Source organism: Neolamprologus multifasciatus, chromosome 7 (genome assembly GCF_963576455.1).
Source record: "Neolamprologus multifasciatus chromosome 7, fNeoMul1.2, whole genome shotgun sequence".
Classification (NCBI taxonomy): domain Eukaryota; kingdom Metazoa; phylum Chordata; class Actinopteri; order Cichliformes; family Cichlidae; genus Neolamprologus; species Neolamprologus multifasciatus.
Window position 1 is genome coordinate 23,447,197 of NC_140445.1, and position 24,387 is coordinate 23,471,583.

At 40.3% G+C, this 24,387-nt stretch overlaps 1 protein-coding gene across 3 annotated transcripts in view; it reads left to right on the forward strand.

Annotated features, from left to right (window-relative positions):
• The window catches only part of ric1 (RIC1 homolog, RAB6A GEF complex partner 1), a 48,541-nt gene that overhangs the window by 1,418 nt on the left and 22,736 nt on the right, over positions 1-24,387 (forward strand). For all 3 annotated transcript variants that reach the window (XM_085164661.1, XM_085164663.1, XM_085164664.1), the window contains exons 2-4: positions 4,304-4,411; positions 20,453-20,532; positions 22,273-22,380. In XM_085164661.1, the coding sequence (XP_085020787.1) occupies positions 4,304-4,411; positions 20,453-20,532; positions 22,273-22,380 (296 nt within the window). The remainder of the gene's footprint in view (positions 1-4,303; positions 4,412-20,452; positions 20,533-22,272; positions 22,381-24,387) is intronic.

Genomic DNA, 24,387 nt, shown 5'->3' on the forward strand with positions numbered 1-24,387 from the left:
TCAACATTTATCTCAGCACATTAATCGCGCTGTTTATTTTGCATGTCATGGCCACAAATGCATCACACGACAGGAACATTTCACAGTGACTTAAAACCAATCAGTCAATGTTAATTCTGTCTATTTATAAACTTATTGGTGCGGGCCAATAAGTTTATAAAAGTGCCAACATGCTGTGCTGCAGCTGGTTTCTTAACAAAACACCAAACTCTGAGCACTGCAACATCTAAAACATCTGGCTTAATTGACTCCTGAACCTGCTGGTATAGAGCCAAGGGAGCAGTGACTTTGAGATGCATGGTAACAACATAAACTGGGCTGAACAGATAGTGATGCCAGTGATGTGACATTCAAAATTGAACTTGGAAGGACAGACTGTAGAAATTAGTGGTAGGTCAGTAACTTGTCAAGCACATGAATGCTTTATTGGCAATCTCTTCTTCCCAAGAAATGCAAATAAAAACATCAAGGACTTTCTTGATAAGTTGTTGAAACAAGGGTTAATTGAAGAAGTCTAACAGCATAAGAAAAAATACGTATATTTCAATATATATTTTGAGTCACTGCATGTGGGATTCAGGTGATGTTTGACATGGTGGCAGCTTCATTATATTAATTCCTGGTTTTCACACTTTTTTTAAAAATCTAAAATTTAAATAAAATGCAGAGAGTAGATGGGGTTTCTCTTTTACTGTTTCCAGGGAACTTCTCTACCCACTAAGCTCAGCTTTCAATACCATAGAAATGCAGAATGGGTCATGAATTGTTTGGTGTGCCTCCATTTTAGTACTTCTTCAGTATCTTTATCAATATCATACAGAGTATTTTGAATTCTTCTCTGTTGGCCTTGTTTATTTGGACGTTTTTGCCATGGTGACATGGAAAGGGAGCATATAATTGATTTTTATAACCTGCTCTTGTGTACATTGTTTATAACGGTCTGTGATACAAGCACACATATTGAGTTGTGGCAACAATGGATCAGGGTTACAGTTAATTTCCCGAGACCTGCACAGGATGCGACCTTGTTTTGTTTCCCCTCTTTCTTAAGAGTTCTGAGTGCCTGCAAGTATCCATGGGGCATCCAGGAAAAAGAATGTCGATTGGAGGAACTTCTTCCTCTTGACATGTGCTGGTCACCCCTACTAAGTCCATTGTGTCCTTCAACTTTTCTGTATAGCTTAGGGGTTATCAGATGGCTAACATTAGGCTACTGCAGGGCTACCAGAGGAAGAAATAATTTTGATTTTTAAACAAAATAAGGAAACAAAAGTTCACAAACTTTTATTTCCATACAATTTAACTTCCTTTTTGGTATTGTTAATGTTGTCAATATTGTGATTAGCAATGAGCAATTTAGGGGTTTTTCCCAAGGAGAAGAATAGAATCATTATTCAACCAAATAAATGGCACCAAAAATTTGGCTTAGTAGTTTTTAGTCTTGCCAGATGACTGACAGAAAGTACCAAAAGTAAAGACTAACCTCACTGTGATGGTTTCCTTTCAAATCCAGTGTGTTGATGTAGAAAGACAAAAGTAAGCTATTGAGCTTCCAACATGTCAGTGTGCTACTTCTATTTAAGTAAGTTTTGCTTTTCCTAATGAGGAGATAGGTTTCTATTTCCATCTGGTTCAGGTATCATTGGCATTATTAAACTTTAATTCTACGAAAGCGACACAATAGATTAGGAATGGCTAAGCTTGTTGTCTCATTACAGTGAGTAGATACCAGCATTAAAGTTGCACAGCTGGAATTACATTACTGCTTTACCTCACCATAGCCAGTGTCCTGTTTTTACTGTAACAATGATCCTTGTTATATCTCACTGAAAACTGATTCAACAGCCTTACTTTAACACTCTGGGACGCCATACATACTCTGAAAAAATGTTTTCAATGATTATGGTGCTGATTGTGCAAGTGGAAGGACAGGATTAACTGAATCAAGAGAGGTCACCAGAGTGAAGCCCACACATGAAAAAGCTCGATTACCACTTCAATTGGCAGTAAAATCAATTGGCAGTCATACTTTTGTAGCAAGTCTCAAGCTCCCATTATTGGTGATGCTCTGTACTGTTATTGTTGAATGTTGAATTATACTGTGCCAGATGCTTGATCTTAAGAAACCAAATCTTTTCACTTTTTTTTTTTTTTTTACCTCTTCAGCAGCTGTTTTAAAACTTGAAAATTTATTGGTTGGACATACAGGTTTTCTTTTTGAAGCTGTAGGCTAGTTCTTATTTTGCTGTAGCGAGAATAAGGTGAGGTAAACTAAGGGTGGTAGCCTCAAGCATACAGTTGTGGTTATAAGTATACATGCAGATATCATAGGCATGAATGTCATGTTAACTTTGGGCTTGCAGTGATTTCTCTGAACTGTTTTTTTTGTTTTGTTTTGTGTTTTTTTTCCCCCCAGGGTGATTGTGCAGCATACATCTTTTAAAACACAAAAATTACATCCAGAACTTTGAATTCATTTAGGATTTTCTTTAAATCACACAAGGTTAAAGGTTTACTTACTGGCTCAAATATGTAAGTACATCCCCATTATGTTTGGTTAAACATTCCTTAGCAAGTTGGACTTCAACCAGCTGCTTTTGGTAGCCATCAACAAGCTTCTAGGATCTTTCTGGCTGGATATTTGACCACTCTTCTTGGCAGAATTTGCTAGAATTAATTTAAATTGATCCATTTTCCAGGTACAAACCATGGCTTTTAATCATAGTTCACAAATTGTTTATAAGGTCGACGTTAAGGCTTTCGGAAGACCATTCCAGAAGTTTAATATTAGCCTTTTTTATCTGTTCCAAAACCAATTTTGATGTGTGTTTGGGATCATTGTCTTCCTGGAACAATGGAACATCCAACTGTGTCCAAAGTTTGACCGTCTAACTCTTGAGTTAAAGTGAAGTTGAAGAATTTGGAGGTAGTCCTCCTTTGTTATTCCATCCACTTTGTGCAATGTGCCAAGGGCAGCAAAACAGCCCCAGAGCGTGATGCTACCACCACCATCTTTGATAGTTGGTACAGTGTCCTCAGGTTTGAAAGCTTCACCTTTACTCCTCCAACCATAACTGTTGTCATTGCAACCAAATAATTCTGTCTCGTCTGAACATAAAACTTTCTTCAGAAAGCGTTTGGCTCCTGAAGGCAAATTTGAGTAGAGTTTGAAGGTGTCGATTTTGGATCAAGGGCTTCTTTCTTGGTCGACACCTTCTCAGTCCACATTGATGTAATCCTGCTTCACCATGGACAGTGATGCTGGTGTTCCAGCATTTTTCAGGTCATTGGGGTTAAACTGTCCCTTTGGAAAAGTGGTGACACATTCAAGCAACTTGGATTTGTGTACATTTTTTTTTGAAAGATGTATTTGTTTAGCAATGGCTCCTTGTGTCAACTTGTGTAAATGTTAGGTCATCACTGAGTTCCTTGGAATTCCCCATTGTTCTGAGTATATGTCAGTCCAATGAGTGCTATCAAACAAATCATTTTTATGCTGCCAAAGACAAACCACCAGTTGTAGTCATGATCACTAACGAGAATTTAATAGGCCTTGGTCTTGCCAATTTAAAAGATATTGTAGAACCTTGTGCACCCAGTTCTTGTTTTTTAAAGTCATTATAGATGTATGCTGTACAGTCATTCAGCCCCAGAAAAAGAACAGTTGATGAAAGTCATGAAAACCCACATAATTACCACGACATCTATGCCCATGATGGCTGTATGAGAACTTCGCAACACACCTGTAGTTTATCCATTTTGCACGATAGAAAGAGAAGCCTCAACATGCTTTTGTTTCTCAGTAAAAATTGATTTTTCACAGTCCATGGGCCTCACTAGGTAGGAGATTTTTGGCATCACTGAGGTATTATAGTCATCCCATTTTTGGAAAAGAATTTGAAATCAAATCTGTATTTCTTCTTTGCCAAATACCCACCATTTGAGGCAATAAATCATTCCCGACAAATCCCCTTCCAGCACATTGGCTGACAAATATCTTTATAGATTATCTCTGTCAATCACAACCAACACTGGCAATAAAGCTGCTGTCATAATATCACACTAACATTGTTTACTGCCTGGGATTTATTTTATTTTTATTTTTTCGTAGATGGATGAGTCACACAGCATGTTTTTTTTTTTTTTAAAGCATTTTTTTTTTTAAAAATTTCTATATTAATTACTTGATACAAGATGTATGCTATTTTCTTTTGTAGCTCCAGTGTTATTTTTAATATCAAATCAGATGATTTTGACTTCCAGAGCTCACTTTCTTTCCCATATTTCTGTTTCCCACCCACAGCCCAGTGTTTTGATAGTCAGCTATATCGAGTCTGCAAAGGCAGCGGCTCAGTTTGGCTTCTACCAGAAAGCAGAATGGAAACCAGACGACTCAATGATAGCTGTGGCGGTAAGTACACCATTTGGCAATGTCATATCATATTTGCAGTTTGACTGATCAGCTTATGTTCTCCCCCAAGCTCTTTTACTGCAAAACACTAAAGTTGATACCAACTGCAGAAATGTTTCCCTGGGACAAATTGTGTCACTTATTAGAGTAAACATCAATACGTATTTTTGAGATATTTTTTTGTCTTTTCAAGTGCTATCAAACAATCATATATCACAATTATGTCCTGGTTAAGCAGCACACACAAACATATGTCTTTGAGGGCTGACTGCTCACATAAGCACGATTGGTTCGCATGCAGTTAAGGCAGACTCTGTGCTGCCTTCTTACAAGAACTCTGCCTGTTTCTTCTTCTCCTTTTTTTTTTATTTTTATTTTTTAGGCCATTTGATTTTAGGTGTGAGTAAATTAAACCCAACCTTAAGAAACAAGTTAAAAGTCAGAATTGGTTGCAAGATCAAAACCTCTTCAGTGTGCAGAAAAAACCCCCAGTTAAAAAAGGTCAAAAGCAAATTCATGTTGTGTAAGACAGCGGTCCCCAACCCCCTGGGCTTCAGACCGTGAGTCAATTGCTACCAGGCCGCAAGAGTTGAGCCTTGGGTGTGGAATTTAAGGTTTTCAGGAATTTATGGTTTTTATTGTTATTTTTTTTGTCGTTTTTATCGTTAACTCTGTTTCCCTCTGTCTTTTCCCGTGTGTTATGAATAAACCTTCTTTTTTTTCTTTTTTTGGTACCGGTCCTGGTTTTATTTTGTTGTATTTTTCCATGACACCATAAAGGCCGGTCCGTGAAAACATTGTCGGACAAAACTAGTGCATGGTGCAAAAAAGGTTGGGGACCGCTGGTGTTAGATATAACATGTTGCACCCAGGAGTGGGTGATACAGCTTCAGAAGTATATCACAATATTTAAAGGAAATGTGCAATACATTTTTTTTGACTACATAGAAAAAAAATTTGTGAACAGTGTTTTTTTTTGTTTTTTGTTTGTTTTTGTTTTGGATGCCCACAAGTAGCAGCATTTATGAGTGTAAATAAAAGTAAAGTAAAGTGTTTTCCATCCTCCTTTTGCACTGAGCCACTTCCTACTTTGAAAAGCGAGTCGATTGAAAAGGTGCCACCAGCAGCACCAGGAGCGTTATGGTGCTCTAGTTGTGACACAACGTAAGTCAAAAGTTGACACAAACGTAGCCTCGTTATCGTTCCTAGAAATTTAAGGAAAAGTATAACATGACTGCGTAACATTTTGGTTTAAAAATAACTAATGCTGAAATGTGTCTTCCTTCCTCTATTGTTTTGTCTTCGATCGAGTTTTATAACTAGCTCCTTAAAGCCCTGCTTTTCCACTATGTAACCAAATCAATAATTTCCATCCGCTGTTTGCTCTTCGTGTCATGGTGGGGGGTCATTTGTTTACTTTTTGGTTGCACATCACCAGCTGCTAGCATCTCGTCATTTACAGCCTGATTGTGCTCAACTGTATGTTTTTTGCCTCAAGTGATGAAACACGTTAGTTGTTTCCATCTTTAGTGGGAGCAGGTTATTGAGAGGTTATTGAAGTAGCTCCCTTTTTAGGTTACTAAAGTGTCATCAGAGGCTGACACACGGCTCTTGCTGTCAGACTTGCCTGGTTGGACACACTAGGGAACATACATGCGCAGTTGGAGTAAAAGTTTATGCTGGGATCAGTGTTTTACATGACTGTCTGAAATCGCTAATAACATCTCTATGTGTATTATGGTTAGTTTGTGCAACATTAATCACTTTTATTACCAGTGAATCTCAATATTTGATAGACGCAGATGACGACTGTTGGGATTTGTTACATATGGAGATTTAATTAGTGGTTCTAAGATACTTGTGGATGTAGCACTTTTACAGTAATATTAGTATGACTAATACTGTGTAATAATGTGTTTGATCAGTTGAAGTCTTTGTTGTGGAGTCTGACAGCAGTGGGTAGGAAAGACCTGCGAAATCTCTCCGTCTCTGTCCCACACCGTGGGTGCCGCAGCCTGCCACTGAAGGAGCTGCTCAGTGCTGTCAGAGTCTCCTGCATGGGGTGGGAGATGTTGTCCAACAGGGATGAAAGCTTAGCCACCATTCTCCTGTCACTCACCACCTTCACTGGGTCCAGAGGGCATCCTAGAACAGAGCTGGCCCTGCGGATTAGCCTGTTCAGTCTCTTCCTATCCCCAGCAGAGATGTTGCCACCCCAGCAGACCACACCATAAAAGATGGCTGAGGCCACCACAGAGTCATAGAAGGTCTTCAGGAGTGGGCCCTCCACTCCAAAAGACCTCCGCAGCAGGTACAGCCTGCTGTGACCTTTCCTGTAGAGGGCGTCTGAATTATGAGTCCAGTCCAGTTTGTTGTTCAGATGAACACCAAGATACCTGTAGCTGTCCACAGCCTCAATGTCCATACCTTGGATGTTCAGTGGTTGCAGTGGAGGATGTTTGTGCCTGCGGAAGTCTACCACCAGCTCCTTGGTTTTACTGGTGTTGATCTGGAGGTAGTTCAGCTGGCACCAGTCCACAAAGTCTTGAGTCAGTCCTCTTTACTCCTTGTCGTCCCCATCAGTGATGAGGCCGACTATTGCAGAGTCATCAGAGAACTTCTGCAGAAAACACTGGGTGGAGTTGTGGGAGAAGTCTGCAGTGTAGATGGTGAAGAGGAACGGAGCCAGAAGCGTTCTCTGTGGGGCCCCCGTACTGCAGACGACCCTGTCCGACACACAGCCCTGAGTTCTCACATACTGTGGTCAGTTGGTGAGGTAGTCCAAAATTCAGGTAGTGAGGTGATGGTCCACTCAAGAGTTCTCCAGCTTGTCCTTCAGGACCGTGGGAAGAATAGTGTTGAAGGCACTGGAGAAATCAAAGAACATGATTCTCACAGTGCTCCCAGCGGTCTCCAGGTGAGCGAGGGAACGATGTAGGAGGTGAATGACGGCAATAGCACTGAAACACAGTTGCTGAGCAGTCCACGTCATCAGACATTACTTTCAGTCACAGATACCGCAGCGTTAACTATGGTGTGATATTACTGTGAAGTTTGCATGTTTAAGGGCTATAATATAACAGTAAATATAATATTAAGTCAAGGAAAATAACACTTTGTGGATAAAAATAAGACAGAATTGCACAAGCGACATAAGCCATATGGCCTCGCTATTCAATAATAGATATTTTAAAGATCATTTTGGGTACCTGTTGTGAGTATTTGTACATCAGTGTTCACAATTCTGGCATTTTTGATTGAAAAACATGAACTCTTGACATACCGTCATGTCCACGTGTTTCAAAAAAGCAAGTTTGAAGCTAAACACGCTTTGACTTGTGTCAGGTTTACAACTTTCAAAAGGCCACAAGCAGCTCCGGGTTTAATGCTGCACGAACGGAATAGCCTCCTAAATGCAATTTGAACTGCAGCATTCAAAAAGTCTACTGCAGCTGTTTAAGTAAATAACGGCGAAACGTCAGCAATGACGCAAAGAATTGTAAAAGTGTCGACAGTTAGAGATAATTTAGACAAGATTAACTTGAGAGGGGCTCAGCGTGCTGAAAAGCACAGGGAATGTCGAAGGGGGACTAGTTGCGGAAGAACAGAAAGGATTTTACAGTGACGCAACAATGTCTGTGCTGTGGTTACACTTTGCTCCTAATCTATAGTGTCATACTTTATCCTTTGCTGAATACTGATTAAGTATGCAGTTGGCTTGAAGTGAAGCAAATTGTTCTCTGCCAAAGTGAAACTGTAATGCCCTGCCAAACCAGCCTGGCCTTATTGCAAAAAAATTAAAATTAAAATTAAATGGTCACAAAAAAGATTGATTTATTTGACTCTTTTTATGGACATCAGGGACAACTTTATAACTAACATATATCAAGAGGAAGTATATTTTGTGTCTGTAGCACGTCGTCTAGATTCTTCAGTGGGCATGCTTTATTATGGTAACAGAGATGATAAAGCTTTAAAGAAATGGCAACTCAAACCATGTTTTTGTGTGAGTTTTTGTTGCTTAAATGTAACCATTTTAATGATAATTTGGGAATGGCGGAGTGATTCACTCCCCCACCCCACCACTCAAGCCTTCAAATTTGGATTTGTTTGGGGAGTGGGGTTTCACTATAAGGACAAAAATAATTTTGGTGACCAAAAAAAAAAGAAATTTTATGTCAAAGAGCACTAATAAGTAGATTAGAAGCTGTACAAAATGATATCAGGTTTGTAGAGATGTTATAATTGTCCAGAGGATCTTACCATGTTACTCCCCTGTCAGATAGGACGTAGAAAACATGGTAATGTGTGCGGAGATGAAATGTTCTTCCACCATCTGTTAGCATTTAAGCACACATGCTTATTGATATTAATTTAGACAGATATTTCCTTTACTGTCACATCTCCACATCTTAAAAGTGTGTGTGTGTGTGTACATCTGCACGCTGTAAAATATACATTTTCAATTGTAATCACTGGTACATTTTGCCTGTGACCCCTCTCTGTGTCGAACGAATGTCTTCTTCAGCAACGTAACAGACGGACGTTGCATCTGTCGTACCAAACATACTGATGCACATAAAGAAGGATGAGCAGTGTTAGCGGAATCGGGCTGTTTATCTTATCTTGCATGCAAAAAGAGAGAGCTTGTGGCGATAAAGGTTTGATAGGAGCTCATCTCATATATTATCATCTAGTTCCATTCAAAATTTCCTACCTTGATACCTGAGCAAGAATGCCTACTGTACATGCAGGAAGTCATTGGTTACAGTTGGTCATGATTGTGAGCTGAGCCACTGGGATAACTGTCTGATGGAAGTGTCAGGTTGAGTAACCTCACAAAACAAGTGTCTAAGTCCGAAGATGACTCAAGCGGGTTCTAAAGGCCATGTGATCAGCAACACATAGCACGACTGCCAAGACAGAAAACAAAAGGATAGGCATCAAAACAACCGGCACACAGAGCATTGATTCATTCGGATCATTAGTGTCTGCTCCAAAAAATCCACTGCTTTGTGTTTGGGTGTGCTTGTATCCATGCTTGCAAGTGTTTAGACTCTGTGAACAGCTAGAGGATGAGGAGTTTTAATTGTGTAATTTTTATATGTACTTTGAGTTTTCTCTTAATATATACACTAACTGGCCACTTTATTAGTTACACCTTGCTAGTTCTGGACCCACTTTTGCCTTCAGAACTGCCTTTATTCTTCACAGCATATATTCAAGAAGGTGCTGGAAAAATTCCTATGAGATTTTGGTCCACATTGAATTCAAGGCATCACACAGCGTCACGGGGTTGATGCAGATTTGTCAGGTGATACATGATGCAATTCTCTAATTTCACAGGTGCTCTTTTCACATGCCAAAGGTGCTCTTTTGTATTGACATGTGGTGACTGTGCAGGTCATTTGAGTGCAGAAAACTCGTTTTGATGTCAAGAAAACATGTTGAAGTAGTTTGGCTATTCTCCTTTGACCTGTGGTGTTAACAAGACATTTTTCACCCAGAGAACTGCTGCTCACTGGACATTTTCTCTTGTTCCAACCATTCTCTGTAAACTCTAGAGATGGTTGTGCAGGAGTCCCAGCAGTTTCTGAAATACTCAATCCACCAGCAACCACATTCAAAGTTTTCTTTCTTCTCCATTCTGATGCTCACGTCCGTAAAATTTCTGTAAAATCTGTCTCAAATAATGCCATGTATGGTCACTTTGCCACTCGGCTATAAATGGCAGAATATCCCCTGTTTGTGTTCTGTGGAGTTTGGTATACCTTAGTTAGATTCCCTTGCATTTCCATGTAAAAAAAACTGTCAAGGGCACAATACATTGTTCAGAGGTGTGGCAGAAGCTGTGCTCGTTTGTCCCAAAACACTACCTCTTGTCCTTGAATCCATTCTGCAGAATCAGCTGTTAAAGAAGCTGCTCCAGTGTACAAATACTGCAGTGTGCAAAGCAGATACGCTTAAGAAATACGCTTATTCAGCAGATGCTATTTTCTGATTGGCTTTTATATCTTCCGAGCTAGAAAATATGGGGAATATACTGGTAATCCCCCCCCCCCCCCCCCCCCCCAAAAAAAAAGACAGTGGAACAAATATTAGTGCAATAATCTCACCTCTCTTTCTCACTCACCTTTTTTCCTTGCTGCAAGAGTGCCAAAGTATACATGAATGAATGTTATGAACGTGTCTGAGAAAGCAGTAAGTCTGACTGTGTCCCAGGCTCGGTCTGTCGGCACAACAGGGAGCAGGTGCAGAAGTTAAAAATACTAGGGCCCACACACCACTCACTTCCTGGGTTTACTTTCTGCTGAAAGGAGTTATGTTCATGTACTTCATTTCTTTGGCAAAGATGATGCAACCATAAGAAGTCATCGAGGCTTATAGGTCTCAAGTTTGCATGAAGTAGTCACAGGATTTGTGGTGTCTTGACAAGCTGCTTATTCACAATGCCATAAATCCTCACACCTTCATTAACACTGCAGTGTAATTATAGAGGGAACAGATTTGGATTGCAGAACAATAAAAGCCACCATTGCCCAGGCAGTAGTCCTTAATTCAGCTACCAGCTGTTTTCCAGATGTTTGACTGCAGGCCTTGAGGCTAACTAAACCATAGCTAGGATAATCTTTAGCTCAGTGTGTGTCTGTGAGTATGAGAATGACAGAGAAATAAGTAAAGCAACTGACAGAGCAGGGAGAGGGATGGACTTGTGCATGTGGTTGGCGTCAAGAAAGGATGACGTTCTTCAGACACGGGAAATACTTCTTACCATTTAGCTTTTCTCGTGTGTGTATTTTGGGATCTTTCCGAGGCCAACGTGTTCCCTCTCTGTTTTTAGTCTCTCACACTGCAGCACTCAGGAAAGTGTTTTCACCAAAGACTGACCAAGAATGCGGTGCAGTTTTCTATCACACAGATGCACAACATGCATAGTTATATTACTAGCATACATTTTTTTAACACATTCTAAAATGAAAAAGGATTAGGGTCAAAAGGGTTTAGTTTTATTTTTTTTTAAAGAAGGAACTGAATGCTAAAAGTAAAGAGTCAGCAGTTTCAGCACTGTATCATATTTTGTAAACACAGGCAGCACTCATTCCTGTTTTATCTTTAACGTTCTGTGTGTTTATATAATGTGTGTGCGATTGTGCATGTTTGTGTCTATGGGATAATGTGGCTTGTTATAAAAAGTGCTTTAGATGCTCAGTTAATGCGGAAAAGCCCTATATAAAAGTAACCGTAAACTATGTCCTATAACTAAAATATAGCTGTAATATAGCTATATATAAATGTGATTATGTCCTATATAATTACATAACTACATAATTATAACTATAAAACTATATCATATATGATAACATCCTATAACTATATATTGTTGGTGCATTTAGTTTACAACTTATATTGAGTTACTGTTACTTTTTGTCAAGTGTAGTTTGGTACACTTGTTGCAGTTAATAATTTGAGCTTTATTTTTGAAGTAATGAACTCCTCTACTCCAAGTCTCATGTGACTGGTGCTGTGATCTTGATTTCAGTTATGTGTTGTTTAGGTGTTTATACTAGTGGATGTAAGTAGTGGTTTCCGGTGTTTGGCAGTTACAGGCCCTAAGAGTGAGACTCTCATAGCGATGACTGTTTCCCAGTCGGGTCAGTGTGCAAGTGTATAGGGCACAGGAATGCAACAAAAAACAAACCAAACAATCAGACTTGATGAGGGTGGCCTGAGGGCCTGACGTCCTCTAGTGGCTTCTGTGCTCACTGTGCGGCACTGTGGAGCCAGCTTGCCATAAAATACCAGGATTGGCAGGTCCACCACTCACGCTCTGTGCTTTTCACGGACGAGAGCAGGTTAACCCTGAGTCTGGAGAAGCCGTGAAGAATGTTGTTCTGCCTGGAACATTGGTCAGCATGACCGGTTTAGTTGGGCTCGAATGGGACTGTGTATTGTTATGTTTTGACCCACCTGATGCTGCCAGGTTCAATGTGAGACTGTCCAGGAGCTTAATTATGCTCTAGTCCCGATCTGGGAGGAGATGCCCCAGGATGCCATCCATCGTCTCATTAGGCACATGCCCCGATGCTGTAAAGCAAGCACTCAAGCATATAAGCCCCATACAAACGAATAGTTATGTCTATAACTTCTGTTCCCTGAAGGAGAGGAATGAGGTACAACACATAAGTATGGGATATCACGCCCTCGCGTGTCCTGGCTGAAGAAACCTTTATTCACGCCTTTAAGGCAGATGACGTGTGATGACACGCGCACGGCCCCGCCTGCACATATAGCCGCTGTCATCACAGTCATCCCTCAGTTCGATAGCCGCTCTTCACCGAGCCAAACTGCTCAGTGGGGCCACATTGTGTTGTACCTCGTTCCTCTCCTTCAGGGAACAGAAGTTATAGACATAACTATTCGTTCCCTTTCAGTCGATTCACTCAGTACAACACATAAGTATGGGACATATATACACGCCCTGCAGAGCGAACCGGAATCGGACCACCACATTCTTAGTGAGTGGTAGACCCAGCAGAAAGGACAGCATGAGCCACGGAAGGGGCTGTAACGTCCAACCGATAAAACCAAAAATGTGCGGTGATGCCCAACTAGCTGCCGCACAAATATCAGCTATAGGCACCCCTTTAAAAAGAGCCCATGAGGTCGCCATCCCCCTGGTGGAATGAGCTCTCACCCCGTGTGGCAAAGCAAGACCTCTGGTGCCGTATGCCAGTGAGATAGCTTCTATAAACCAGTGGGACAGCCTCTGTTTGGACAGAGCTCTACCTCTATTTGGATTAGCGAAGCAGACAAACAACTGGTCACTTAAACGCACATTCTGAGTGCGCTCAATGTAGGTGCGTAGCACACGCACTGGACAAAGAGAATGCATCCTCCTCTGCTCCTCAGATGCAAAAGGAGGGGAGCAAAAGCTCAGCAACTCAAACTCCATTGAGCTATAAGATGCAGGCATGATCTTGGGAAAATAGGCAGCATTTGGACGCAATACGACCTTGTGGCCATCAGGAGAGAACTGTGTGCAGGAGGGATGCACAGACAGCGCATGAAGGTCACCCACTCGCTTTGGCTTCGGCAAAGCGAGTGGGTGACCTTCAAATTTCTTTCATATAAGTAATGCAGTCTTATATGAAAGAAATTTCATATCCACAGACTCAATGGGTTCAAACGGGGGCTACAAAGGGCCTCCAGCACCAAAGACAAGTCCCAAGCAGGGACACTGGACTTAAGCACGGGCCTCAGCCGGCGAACTCCTTTCAGAAAACGTATGGCGAGGGGATGTGCACCTAGTGTCACCCCGTCAAAGCCAATATGACAAGCAGATATAGCTGCTAAATAAACCTTAATTGTCGAAAATGAAAAGCCCTTATCCAGCAGCTCCTGCAGGAATGTCAAAACATCCACAATAGAGCACTGAAATGGGAGAGTGTGGCGGTCCTGGCACCATTGCTCGAAGGCTCGCCATTTGTAAGCGTACAAGCCTCAAGTAGATGAGGCCCTAGCGCTCTGAATTGTCGCTATCACACTAGGTGGCAAAGCCTTAGCAATCAAGTTTAACCTCTCAGCAGGTAAGCATGAAGGCGCCACAGATCTGGGAGCGGATGAAACACTTCTCCTCCCGCCTGAGAGAGGAGATCCCTGCAGAGAGGAAGCTGCCAAGGACTCGCTGCTAGCAGGCTATTTATCTCTGCATACCACGACCTTGTGGGCCACCAAGGGGCCACTAGAGTCAGAGACAGGGAATGCCGACGCACTCTCTCTAGAACTGGAGATCATTTCCACTGGGGGAAATGCATACAGGAGCACGTCTGGCCATTGGTGCGCTAGCGCGTCCAAGCCCAAGGGTGCATCGTGGTTGATTATGGAGAAGAACAGGGGGCAGTGAGTATTTACCCTGGAAGCAAAATGATCTATTTGCACCTTGCCAAATAGGTCCCAAATCTGAGCCACTATTAAAGGGTATAACCTCCATTCTCTCACCAGAGGACCCCCCCTGGAGAGAAGGTCCGGCCCCAGGTTTGGGTGGCCCAGGACATGGGTGGCTCTTAGAGATTAAACTGAGCGAGGCAGCGATGAAACGCAGCCACTCTGTGCTCCGACAAACGTGCGCGGTGAGGAGCGTAAGAACTAAGGGATGACTGTGATGACAGCGGCTATATGTGCAGGCGGGGCCGTGCGCGTGTCATCACAGTCATCCCTTAGTTCTTACACACCTTTTTTTTTTTTTAAACTTCTATTTAAATTTTTTTTTTTTTCACAAATCATGGCCACAATACATAATGAAAACGTTGCCATTATACACAAAAAAAACCAAACAAAAAAACCAAACAAAAAAAACAAAAAACGTCATCTGCCTTAAAGGCGTGAATAAAGGTATATTCAGCCAGGACACGCAAGGGCGTGATATCCCATACTTATGTGTTGTACCAAGTGAATCGACTGAAAGGGAACTACTGAATTCCATTTTGAGTTTTTGCAATCAGTTTGCGAATTTTTTTTTTTTTTAATTTTTTGTTTTACTAATTTATGTCACTTTGATTTTTAGAGTTGCTTTAAACTCAGCCCTCTATAAGCTGATAATTTTTATTACCATCAAACGATGGCGCATCCTCTTATTTCTGACATCTTTACCAGTCCATATCAGTGTAAATATCCCAGCACAGGTTTTTTCCTCCTGAGGTCTGATGTGTTTTCAAAGTTTCTTTAATTTTTTTAGCAGTGTGAATTAAGATTATGTGATTTTAGCTTCTTTAGACATCCATAATAAGTTGATGTAACTCACTACTGTTAAACATATCTTAATTTTCTGAGACAATAAATCTTCATATTTCTTTAAGTAAAAACCAGATTATAAAATTTTGTATCATACCAGTACCAGAGAGCTCTCTTTGCTGTAACAACCCAGTCTCACGACAGTTTATGAAATTGCCACAACATTTAATCTAGTGATTCATGTTCCGCATAACAAATTTCCTAGTCTTATATTTGTGTCCTTGAACATGACTTTTCATCTGTCTCTTTTTATATGTACAAATTCATGTCCATAGACATGAAATGCTTTCCACTTTTAAAAGGCATTTGGAGGGTGGAGGTGGAGCAAATCATTTTGCCACCACTCACGAAGACCCAGGTTTGAGTCATGCACGTCACTCTAAAACACGCCAGTATTTAGCTTAGAAAAAAAAGATCAGGTTCCACTTCTTTTAAAGCTTTATTTTCTGGGTTGCCATGGTGACACCTACCTGCTTTCTCTGGACAAAATACCTGCTCCTGACATGAAATCTACTTCCTATTGAAATGCATTCCTTTCAAGCTGTCAGTGTTCACTGACACGAAAAACCCTCAAAACAAAACATGACAGTTTGTGTCCATGAACAGAAAGAAATGCACAGTTTTTTTTTTTGTTTTTTTTTTACAGCCGCTTCATGTTTTGTTCTGAGACTGCAGGTTGTATCAGATTTTGCTTTTTGTTGTGGCCACTCCTTGATCACAAAGAAATGTTGCATTTTGATTTATTTCCAATGGTTTATTAAAAAAGAAATGTGCTTACTGTTTACGATGCTAATGATTAAATCAATATGAATTTCCACATTTAAACAGCGCCCATTTTGCCTCTGTTCACCTGGCACTTCTACTCTTCTGAGTGTTAAACTCAGAGATACACAAGATTTAACTACCGCACATATTTCCTTATCTGCCACGAAAATAATGGCGATTTAGGTCTGTTATCGTCACCAGTCTTGTAGTTGTTCGTCAAGAGCAGCACACTGATTGCCGTTCAGATATCTAGACTTGCCATGGTTCATTTAGGACTGTTAACATCTGTGTGTACCTTGAAACCACACTCGGTAAGACTTAACACGCAAGAGTTGTAGATAAACTTTACACATCTGTGCTCTGCTATTGCATTATTTATACTTGTTTGTAATCCACACTGAAAGGTATCTAATATTTGCAGATCGTAAGAGTTTGCATCCATTTATTTTCTTTTTTTCTCTTTTTGTTGTTATAATGCACTTAAACTCGAGGGAACACTGCAGTGTTATGTTCCAGTGTACTTGTGGAGCCTGTTCAGACATGCAGAAGAGCAGCTCATCGTGCTTTCTGTGTACACGCTTTCTGCTGACTTGTTACTTTTGCAGCAACAGTCTTTCGTTCCGCTTGCAACACTGAACTGGAGCACTTAGCAGTCAGCTATTTCCCACTTTTCATTTCAGTTTTGGAGCGGGCTTCTTTCTCTCTTTATTTGACTTTTTTTAAATGAATTTTTTAAATAAGTCTGTCCTTTCTGATCTTCCTCTTTTTCTTGTTTTTCACTTCTTTTTTTAAATACAATGCTAATCACAGCTTGTACTATCAAGCTGAAGAAGAGGACGTTTTAAGTGACAAAAGTGAAAGCAACACACCAGTGCACTGAAGTCATTTGATAATAAATGATAGATTTCTCTCATGTGGTTCACTTTTTCATAAGACTCTACTGATCACAACATGAGCACAATAGGATACCAAGCCTGTTACTCTAAGGTTTCTTTTCATGCATCCTGTTTTGCAGGCCTGTTTAAAAACATTTCAGGGCCTCACTGTTGTCCATAAATGCTGCAGCTTGAGTTTGTGACTGCTATTAGTGAGACGGCATAGATGGAAAAAACAAAAGTGACAAGCAACTTCCCCTGCCCTGGGTCACTGACTGCCTTTGAATTGCAGTGCCTGCTTGTTTATTGGGTTTCAGCTGAGAATGACTGGCATCCTGCCTCTTCCTGTACTGTTATATGTGCATGTGTGAACCCACCAAGAGTCCTAGAAACATGGGATGCATCCCAATTGATGCCTTTCCCCTTCATCTGCAATTGCTTTCATCACGAGCGCTCACTTATCAGATAGGACAGGTTGAAATAAAGCTAATCAAAGGCCCATAAACGGATGAATGGATGTCTGAGCGCTTTTATGTGTTAGTGTGATCAAAACTACAGGTTAAAGGGAGGAGATGATAAGAGTGGGGGACGCTACTGAAGTTCGTCATGAGTTGCCAAGTTTTTCTGCTTCTGCAGCTTCCCTCCCATCTTTGATATTTCAGCGAGATTCCCTGCAGTTCACATGCTAGTGTCCCTCGCATTTCCGTTTTTTAAAAATTTACTCAGGGGGAGAAAGCCTTGTTTGGTTACTCCAAATTATAACTGGCTGTGTGCCATATTTCTCATTGCCCTCCACACTGTCTGTTTCTATTCCTGCTTGATTTGCGCCTTCCCCAATGCTGCAGAAAGTTTTTGTAACTGAGCCACATAACTATATTTAAATTTATGGCTCTTGATGATAAAATTATAGTCTTTAACAGAAGGCTTTGCCACAAGTCTGAAAACTCAAGCGGTTTAACAAATTCCAAACATTTTCTGCTGTTATAATAGTAGATGTGAAGAATTGTGCATCCTTTGCTGGAGGGTGAACTCTGTAAATGCTTGTATTTGTATGTGGATCACACAAGCATGTGAGGCTATTATAACTAACTAGGTCATTGTGATGAGAATACTGTTCATCTAAACTATATATAGTGCTAAAATGAAAATGATGAAGAGGCTGTTTTGTCTCTGTAGCCTGAATGCACAATGATTTTCCTCAGCAGACTAACAGAGAATTCTCCAAGCCCACTCATCCCTCTTTAATTCACTTACACAGTAAATTAGACTCTTGATACACTCTTAAAGGGAAGATCATGATGATAGAGGGGAAATGAAGTGCAGGTGATTCAGCAATTCATTACATTTTTGTAGAGTATTTTGTGATTCAAGTAAACATGATTTCATGTGCACATGTGCAGCCTTTTTACTTTTATTAGTGGTGATTATCCCATACTGTTTAGACATGAAAATGTAATCTATGAAGGTTATGTTTAATGCAGCATCACTTCATTCCTTAACCAGTCTTCAAGGGTAAATGTGGTGCCCTGAGATACATCTGTTTTACGGGTAACTACCACAGTGGTGGTTTTGAGTACGTTGGCAGGTGTTTTGTATGTCTGGATTCTCCGTGTGGTAGCATCCCCACTGTGCAAGATGAATCTTTACAGCTGTGTAGTTGAGATCAAAATTAAGGACTTGTTGGAAGACTTGCAGATTATCAGCTCGAGAAGTACTGAATAAAGTACTGCAGAAGTAGGAAGGTCAAGAAAATACCTGTGATTAGGCTGCTGTGATCCCATCGCCAGGGGATCTCTGTTTTTAACTCATCCAGGCACAGGACTGGTGAGCTTATGCCACAGTAAGTTCACAGGAATAGCTGGTAATCCTCTAGAATTAATCAAACTTGCATACCGTAATTACCTAATCAGGTCGGCACACAAACTGTGCTTGATGTCAAAGTCAGATTTGTTGTTTTATGGGTTATAAGCTATGAAACATTCTGGTTTTAACGTTATCCATTAATTAATTAACCCTGTAAATGATACTTTAAATCTCTAGTTTTCACATTCAGGTCTCTGTGAGTGAGTCTTGAGAAGTGAGCGGATAAAGCAGACCGTTTTTGTTACTGTATTCTCATCTTTTTTTTAGAGTTAATGCATTTTGCAGTGTTGTTGGTTTGCAGTTTTTCTTATTTTTACCCATCACTAAGATTTTCAAGATCCAAGGCTGCTGATGGCTTTAACAGGCCTCAGTCTGGCTCTCTTTGTCAGTTTCTGGAAATTACCTTTTCTTCTTCTTGGCTTTTCTTAAAGCTGTGGTAACAGCACTGTCACCACACTAGTAAAACCATAAAGGGTTACTGCCATAGTCAGAGCAAAATACTGCCCTACACTGGAGCTCAGCTCAGAAGACCATAAGCAGAAGAATTTGAGTTTAGTTTGTTCTTATTCGAGCACCACAGCATGTTTATATGCAAACCTTGGATCATTATCACGGACACTGGAGTCAGGATCGGGTTTCGTGTCATGTTTCATTCCACAGGCTCTCAGTTTCAGCCGTGTCCTTGACAGCTCTTTGCGTGTGTGATGTGGAAAAAGTACAAGAAAATGCTCTACAGAGCTTTTGGTGTAAATCAGCTGTTTTGAAATGCTAACAAAATTGTGATTATCAGTTTTTTCTTAGCCTATATAACTTTGAACTGTCTCAACAGTTGAGACAGTTCAAGCTTGTGCCATGAAGGGTCGCGGCACAGATGTGTGCAGTTGGATGTTTATTGTTCTGTTGTGTCTGTGGTGGTGTTACAAATATAGATATGGAAAACAACTTGGGCATTAATTAAATACCCGAAAAACCTGATCAAAAAAAAAAAAATTCTAGCATGTTTGTGTAGGTAATCCTTGTGGCCTTATACTTCGGTTTGGCAGATTGACTCTTCCCAAGGCGAACACCACATCAGATGGTCTAGTTGCGTCATTTTTCTTAAGATAACCACTATGATTATAAAAACATAATAACGTTAATTATAAAGGCCTTTAAACTTATCACAATTATCTACTTACAGTTCTGCAGTGATTGTCATTGCAGACCTGTTGTTCCAGACCTGCAGCTTCAGTGTTTTCCGTTCTGTGAATTTAAGCTTCCTTCCTTCCTTGCTTCCTCCTCCACCCTCCTGCTGTGATGTGGGCTTTTCTTTCTCTGTTCCTTCCATTATCTAGTCTTCATAAAGTGTTCTGTATTAATTGACATGATCTGATGGCACATGAAAAGGAGCGCCCAGCTATGGAAACAGCTTCACTGTAACAACAACAACAACAGTACTGGCTACAACTTACTGTAGCCAAATTATGGTGAGACATTACAAGCAGAAACTGTGTAAAGTCCATAAATACTCACAGAAATGTGCAAAAAGGCTACTTAGTCAGACTTTATCTGTGCTAAATTGAAAACCTGTCGCTGACAAGGGCTTCAGACTTAATCTGTTATAGTTTCTGTGTTGTTGTCTGAAAAGGCACTCAGGTAATGAAGTTCTTTCATCTTATTGTCTCGCACCTTTTCCTCATTTTTCCTGTCAACAGTTACGTTTATGATGTTTTAATGATCCCCCCCCCCCCCCCCCCTCTGTTTTCAGACTGCCAAAGGCTACATCCTTTTGTTTGATGTGCTTGGTGGAGGGGATGACAAGTACCTCTATGAGCCCGTCTATCCAAAGTGAGTGCGCCACACATTCAGACTACTTTTAAAGAGCTATCAAATCATTGTTTGATAAATGTGTTTAAGATCCCCATTAGTATCAAAGAGAGCTATTAACATTGCGTGCTTGACGACAAGCCTACCTTGTGATTGACATTTTGCTGCGGTTTAAGCAGCATCACTCCATTTGTGTCTCTGGGTACACAGAAAGAGGAACAGTGGGAATTTTGTGGGCTTGTCTACAGTCTGTTGACACAGAAAAGAAAAGGGAACAACAGCAGCGCTCACAACAAATAGAAGCTGGGGAAAAAAAATTAAGATCAAACGACACTCATGAGAAACAAAAATGACCATCTGCACAACTGTGCTAGGTGTTTTAGGCAGATCCACCCCTCACTCTTCATAACAGGTTTGCAGTAACAGAAGTATGAGCCACGAGCCATGAGTACTACTTGACATGGCTCGACTCGTTTTTGTGGGGTTTCCATTAGGTGGTAGTACCTTGTACCAGGTAAAAACTACAATTGGAGAGCCTCTCCTTCAATGAAAAAGCTGTACCTTGCTTCTTCAAGCATCATGTTATAAAGGCCACAGCTGTGAGTTTAAAGGCAAACAGTTTGTGTTTCAGGTTTGCACCCTTCAGTTTCACTTTTGTTTAGCCAGTCGTTGGAGTGTTTTTTAGGCATGTCAGTGTCTTCCATGCAAACTAGGCGCTACCAAATCAGTCGCAAGGACATTATCAGTACATCATCATATACCTCTGTGTGACCAGCAAGTACCCTCCTGCAACCACTCTGCAACTGGTTGAGAAATACACTGTATAAGCTGGTGTTTACCAGGAGGACACTAACCTTTCTCTTGATTTTACAGTCAGTACTTTTATCCTTTATATACATATGCAGTGATTAGTTGAACATTGTCCAGGGCCCATATTGCACTCGTTACCTCTTCTGTCAGTGATGTTTGCCTCGCTAAACTGCTGTGTCTCCATCACCTGTGTCTACATATACAGTCAACCATAAGAGAGAGAACAGGAAACGCTGCCTTGAAGTAAAACTCTTAACTTATTCACTCTGGCAACTACAGTTGCCAGTTTAATCTTTTACTGTGTCTGTGATGCAGACTTTGACAGTGAAAGGTGGTTATGTAATGTTATGGGTGTGGTATCATTATGACTATCAACATGTGTGGGGGGAGGACAGCAGTAGCAGGTATACAGGTGCAGTTTACTAGTAAATACTCTGTTTGCTCATGATTGCATTTGCATTTGCAGGCGGTGAAATTATAGCTGCAGTTTCTCGGAGGATTAGAAATATTCAGAGCACATTCCGATTTTTCATTTATTTATTTTTTGCAGCATTTAGCTTTTTATAACTGTGAAAAAAAAACATGTTTTCTTTTTTTTTTTTTTGCCATGAAGTGTTGATTAATAGGACCATAAGATAATTTAAACATTCAAAATCTAAAGCACAATAAAATATCCATGAAGTTTAGCAAAGTGAATACTTTTCCGTCTGCTTAGGGATGTTTCCTCTCTTCTCCCATGGTTGTTCACCATATAAACCATTTGTTTGATTGAAATGCGTCTCAAAGTGTGCATTTCACATTCCTTTAGAGCACACCAGCAGCGTTTGAGCAAGTTGGGACATATTCAGTGTTCATTGTCAGCTCTGTGACTTTGTAATTTTAGCATTTCACTGGGTTTACTTTCATGTAACTAGGAGTAAAATGTGTGTTTGGAATGATGTGGTTGCACAGAGTAAGCCCTCGTGTGAAGGTGACCCCTGGTTTTAAGGAGGAGCAATGTGCACCCGCTCTCTCTCTGGAGATGAAGAAGCCTGTGGATCTGGAGGCACCCATCACCAGGTAGGTGCTCTCTCATACATACTTTCTTTCTGTTGTGTCTACCTGTCTGCCTCAGCCTCACACAGGCATCAGCTCACTCCCTCTCGGTCTTTGATGTGTCATCAAGCTCACATTTACACAGGCAAATTCTCCTGCACAAACACACACACTCAAGGTTTACTCACACTCTGTCTCCATTCAAGCACTCCCTGTAAACTCTTAACAATGTTTATGGCCACCCCTTGAGCTTAGCTTCATCATTATCTGTTTATATTTCCATGTAAATAACTCTTTCTTGAACCTACAAATATTGACCTGGGTATAAATGTTCTTGTTACTTTCAAAACAGTGATTTAAAATGTCGTAAATTAAACACAGGCAGGATAGCCTCCATAAAACCTGCACAACAGAATCAGAATCACTGTTGTTCTGTGTGAGCGCTAACTATAGTGTTGCATTTGAAACATTTTAAAGATTTAAGCTGTGCACAAATGCTTCTCAAGTAGTTTATCAGCAGCTATTTAAAGATTAAAACATTTTTTTAACAAATGTAGCTCTTTGTGTATATGTGAAAGCCATTTGGCTCACGGTAATGGCTCAAAAACCTCTCTTCTTCTGATGGAAAGACAGTGTTGGCAGTGAGAGACAGCTCAGGTGCAAAGAGAAGCTAAAGTCCTCTGATGTGGATTTTTAATGGCAGAGGCCCACAGAGAGGAAATGCATAAATTGGCAAAAATGAATGAGAGGGAGGAGTGAGTGACAGATGAGCTAACTGATTAAAGCAAAGAAGTAACATTTGCCTGAAACATAATTAATTCAAATCAGACTCTTATGTTTTCTGGATAGTTTGTATTCAGATCATCACAAGCTGTTTTAAAGATGCAAATTGTCTGATGAGAATCCATCATTATTTTTTTTGTTTTGTTTTTTCCATTATAGGTTTGATGACTGTGCTTTCTCTCCAGATGTAACGTTTCTATTTTGCCTGTTGCATTTTAACGAGTGTGAACTGTTTTTATTCCATTAATTAGGTTTTTAATTATGTCAGACAACCTGAAGTTCATTTAAATGGCTCAAACTCGGCAAATAGGGCTTTTAATTTTTTTTACACGTTTATATCAGTGTGAAGACAGATCCATTTCCAGTCTTTTTACTCTGTGTTAGCCTCGAATAACAGGGAAAATTACCTAATGACCTCACTATATTTGCAGAAAAACAAATGTAAATCTTTCAGGTTTAAAATGTTAAAGTCTACTCAATAAACCATCAGGACTTTGTGATGCAATGAATAAATTAAGAAAACAATCAACAAATTAATTGATTAAAAAGTGTGACTGAATTTACACTTTGCAGTGAAACTTCAGTGACCAAAGCACATGATTTCAGAATTGTTACTGTAAAAGCTTTTAGTATATATTAATGAAATGGCCAGCACATTTAGAGTACTGGGCAAAACACTTGGGGGAAATGTGTGCTGTGATTGTTTAAAACAAGTTCAAAAATGTGGTTTGTAGAGTTCTCCTCAGACTGAATGTCAGTATTTCGTGTGACCTCCTTTATTCTTCAACGTGCCTGATCTCTCTTAGTCAAGCTTTCTTGTAATTTCTTTAAGTTGTCTTCAGGAATTGTTCTCCAGGCTTCTTGAAGGACATTCAAATCTCTTCTTTGGATGTTGGCTGCCTTTTTGTTCTGTTCTCTGTCAAGATGGCCTGACACTACTTCAGTAATCTTAAGGTCTGGGCTCTGGGGAGGCCAACCTATGACTTACAATGATCCACAGTGTGTTTTGTTTTTTTTTGTTTGTTTGTTTTTTTCCATTTAAGTATGTTTTTACATATGAACAGTTGCTAATCAGAAGCATTCCAGATGGTAATTGCATGGTGGATCAATATCTGATGGTATTTTTCTTTGTTTATAATTCTATCAATTTAGACTAAATCTCCAACAGCACTGACTGAAATGCAGCCCCAAACCATGACTGAGCCACCAGGCTTTACAGATGCCTGTAGATGCACTCTCTCCTGACCT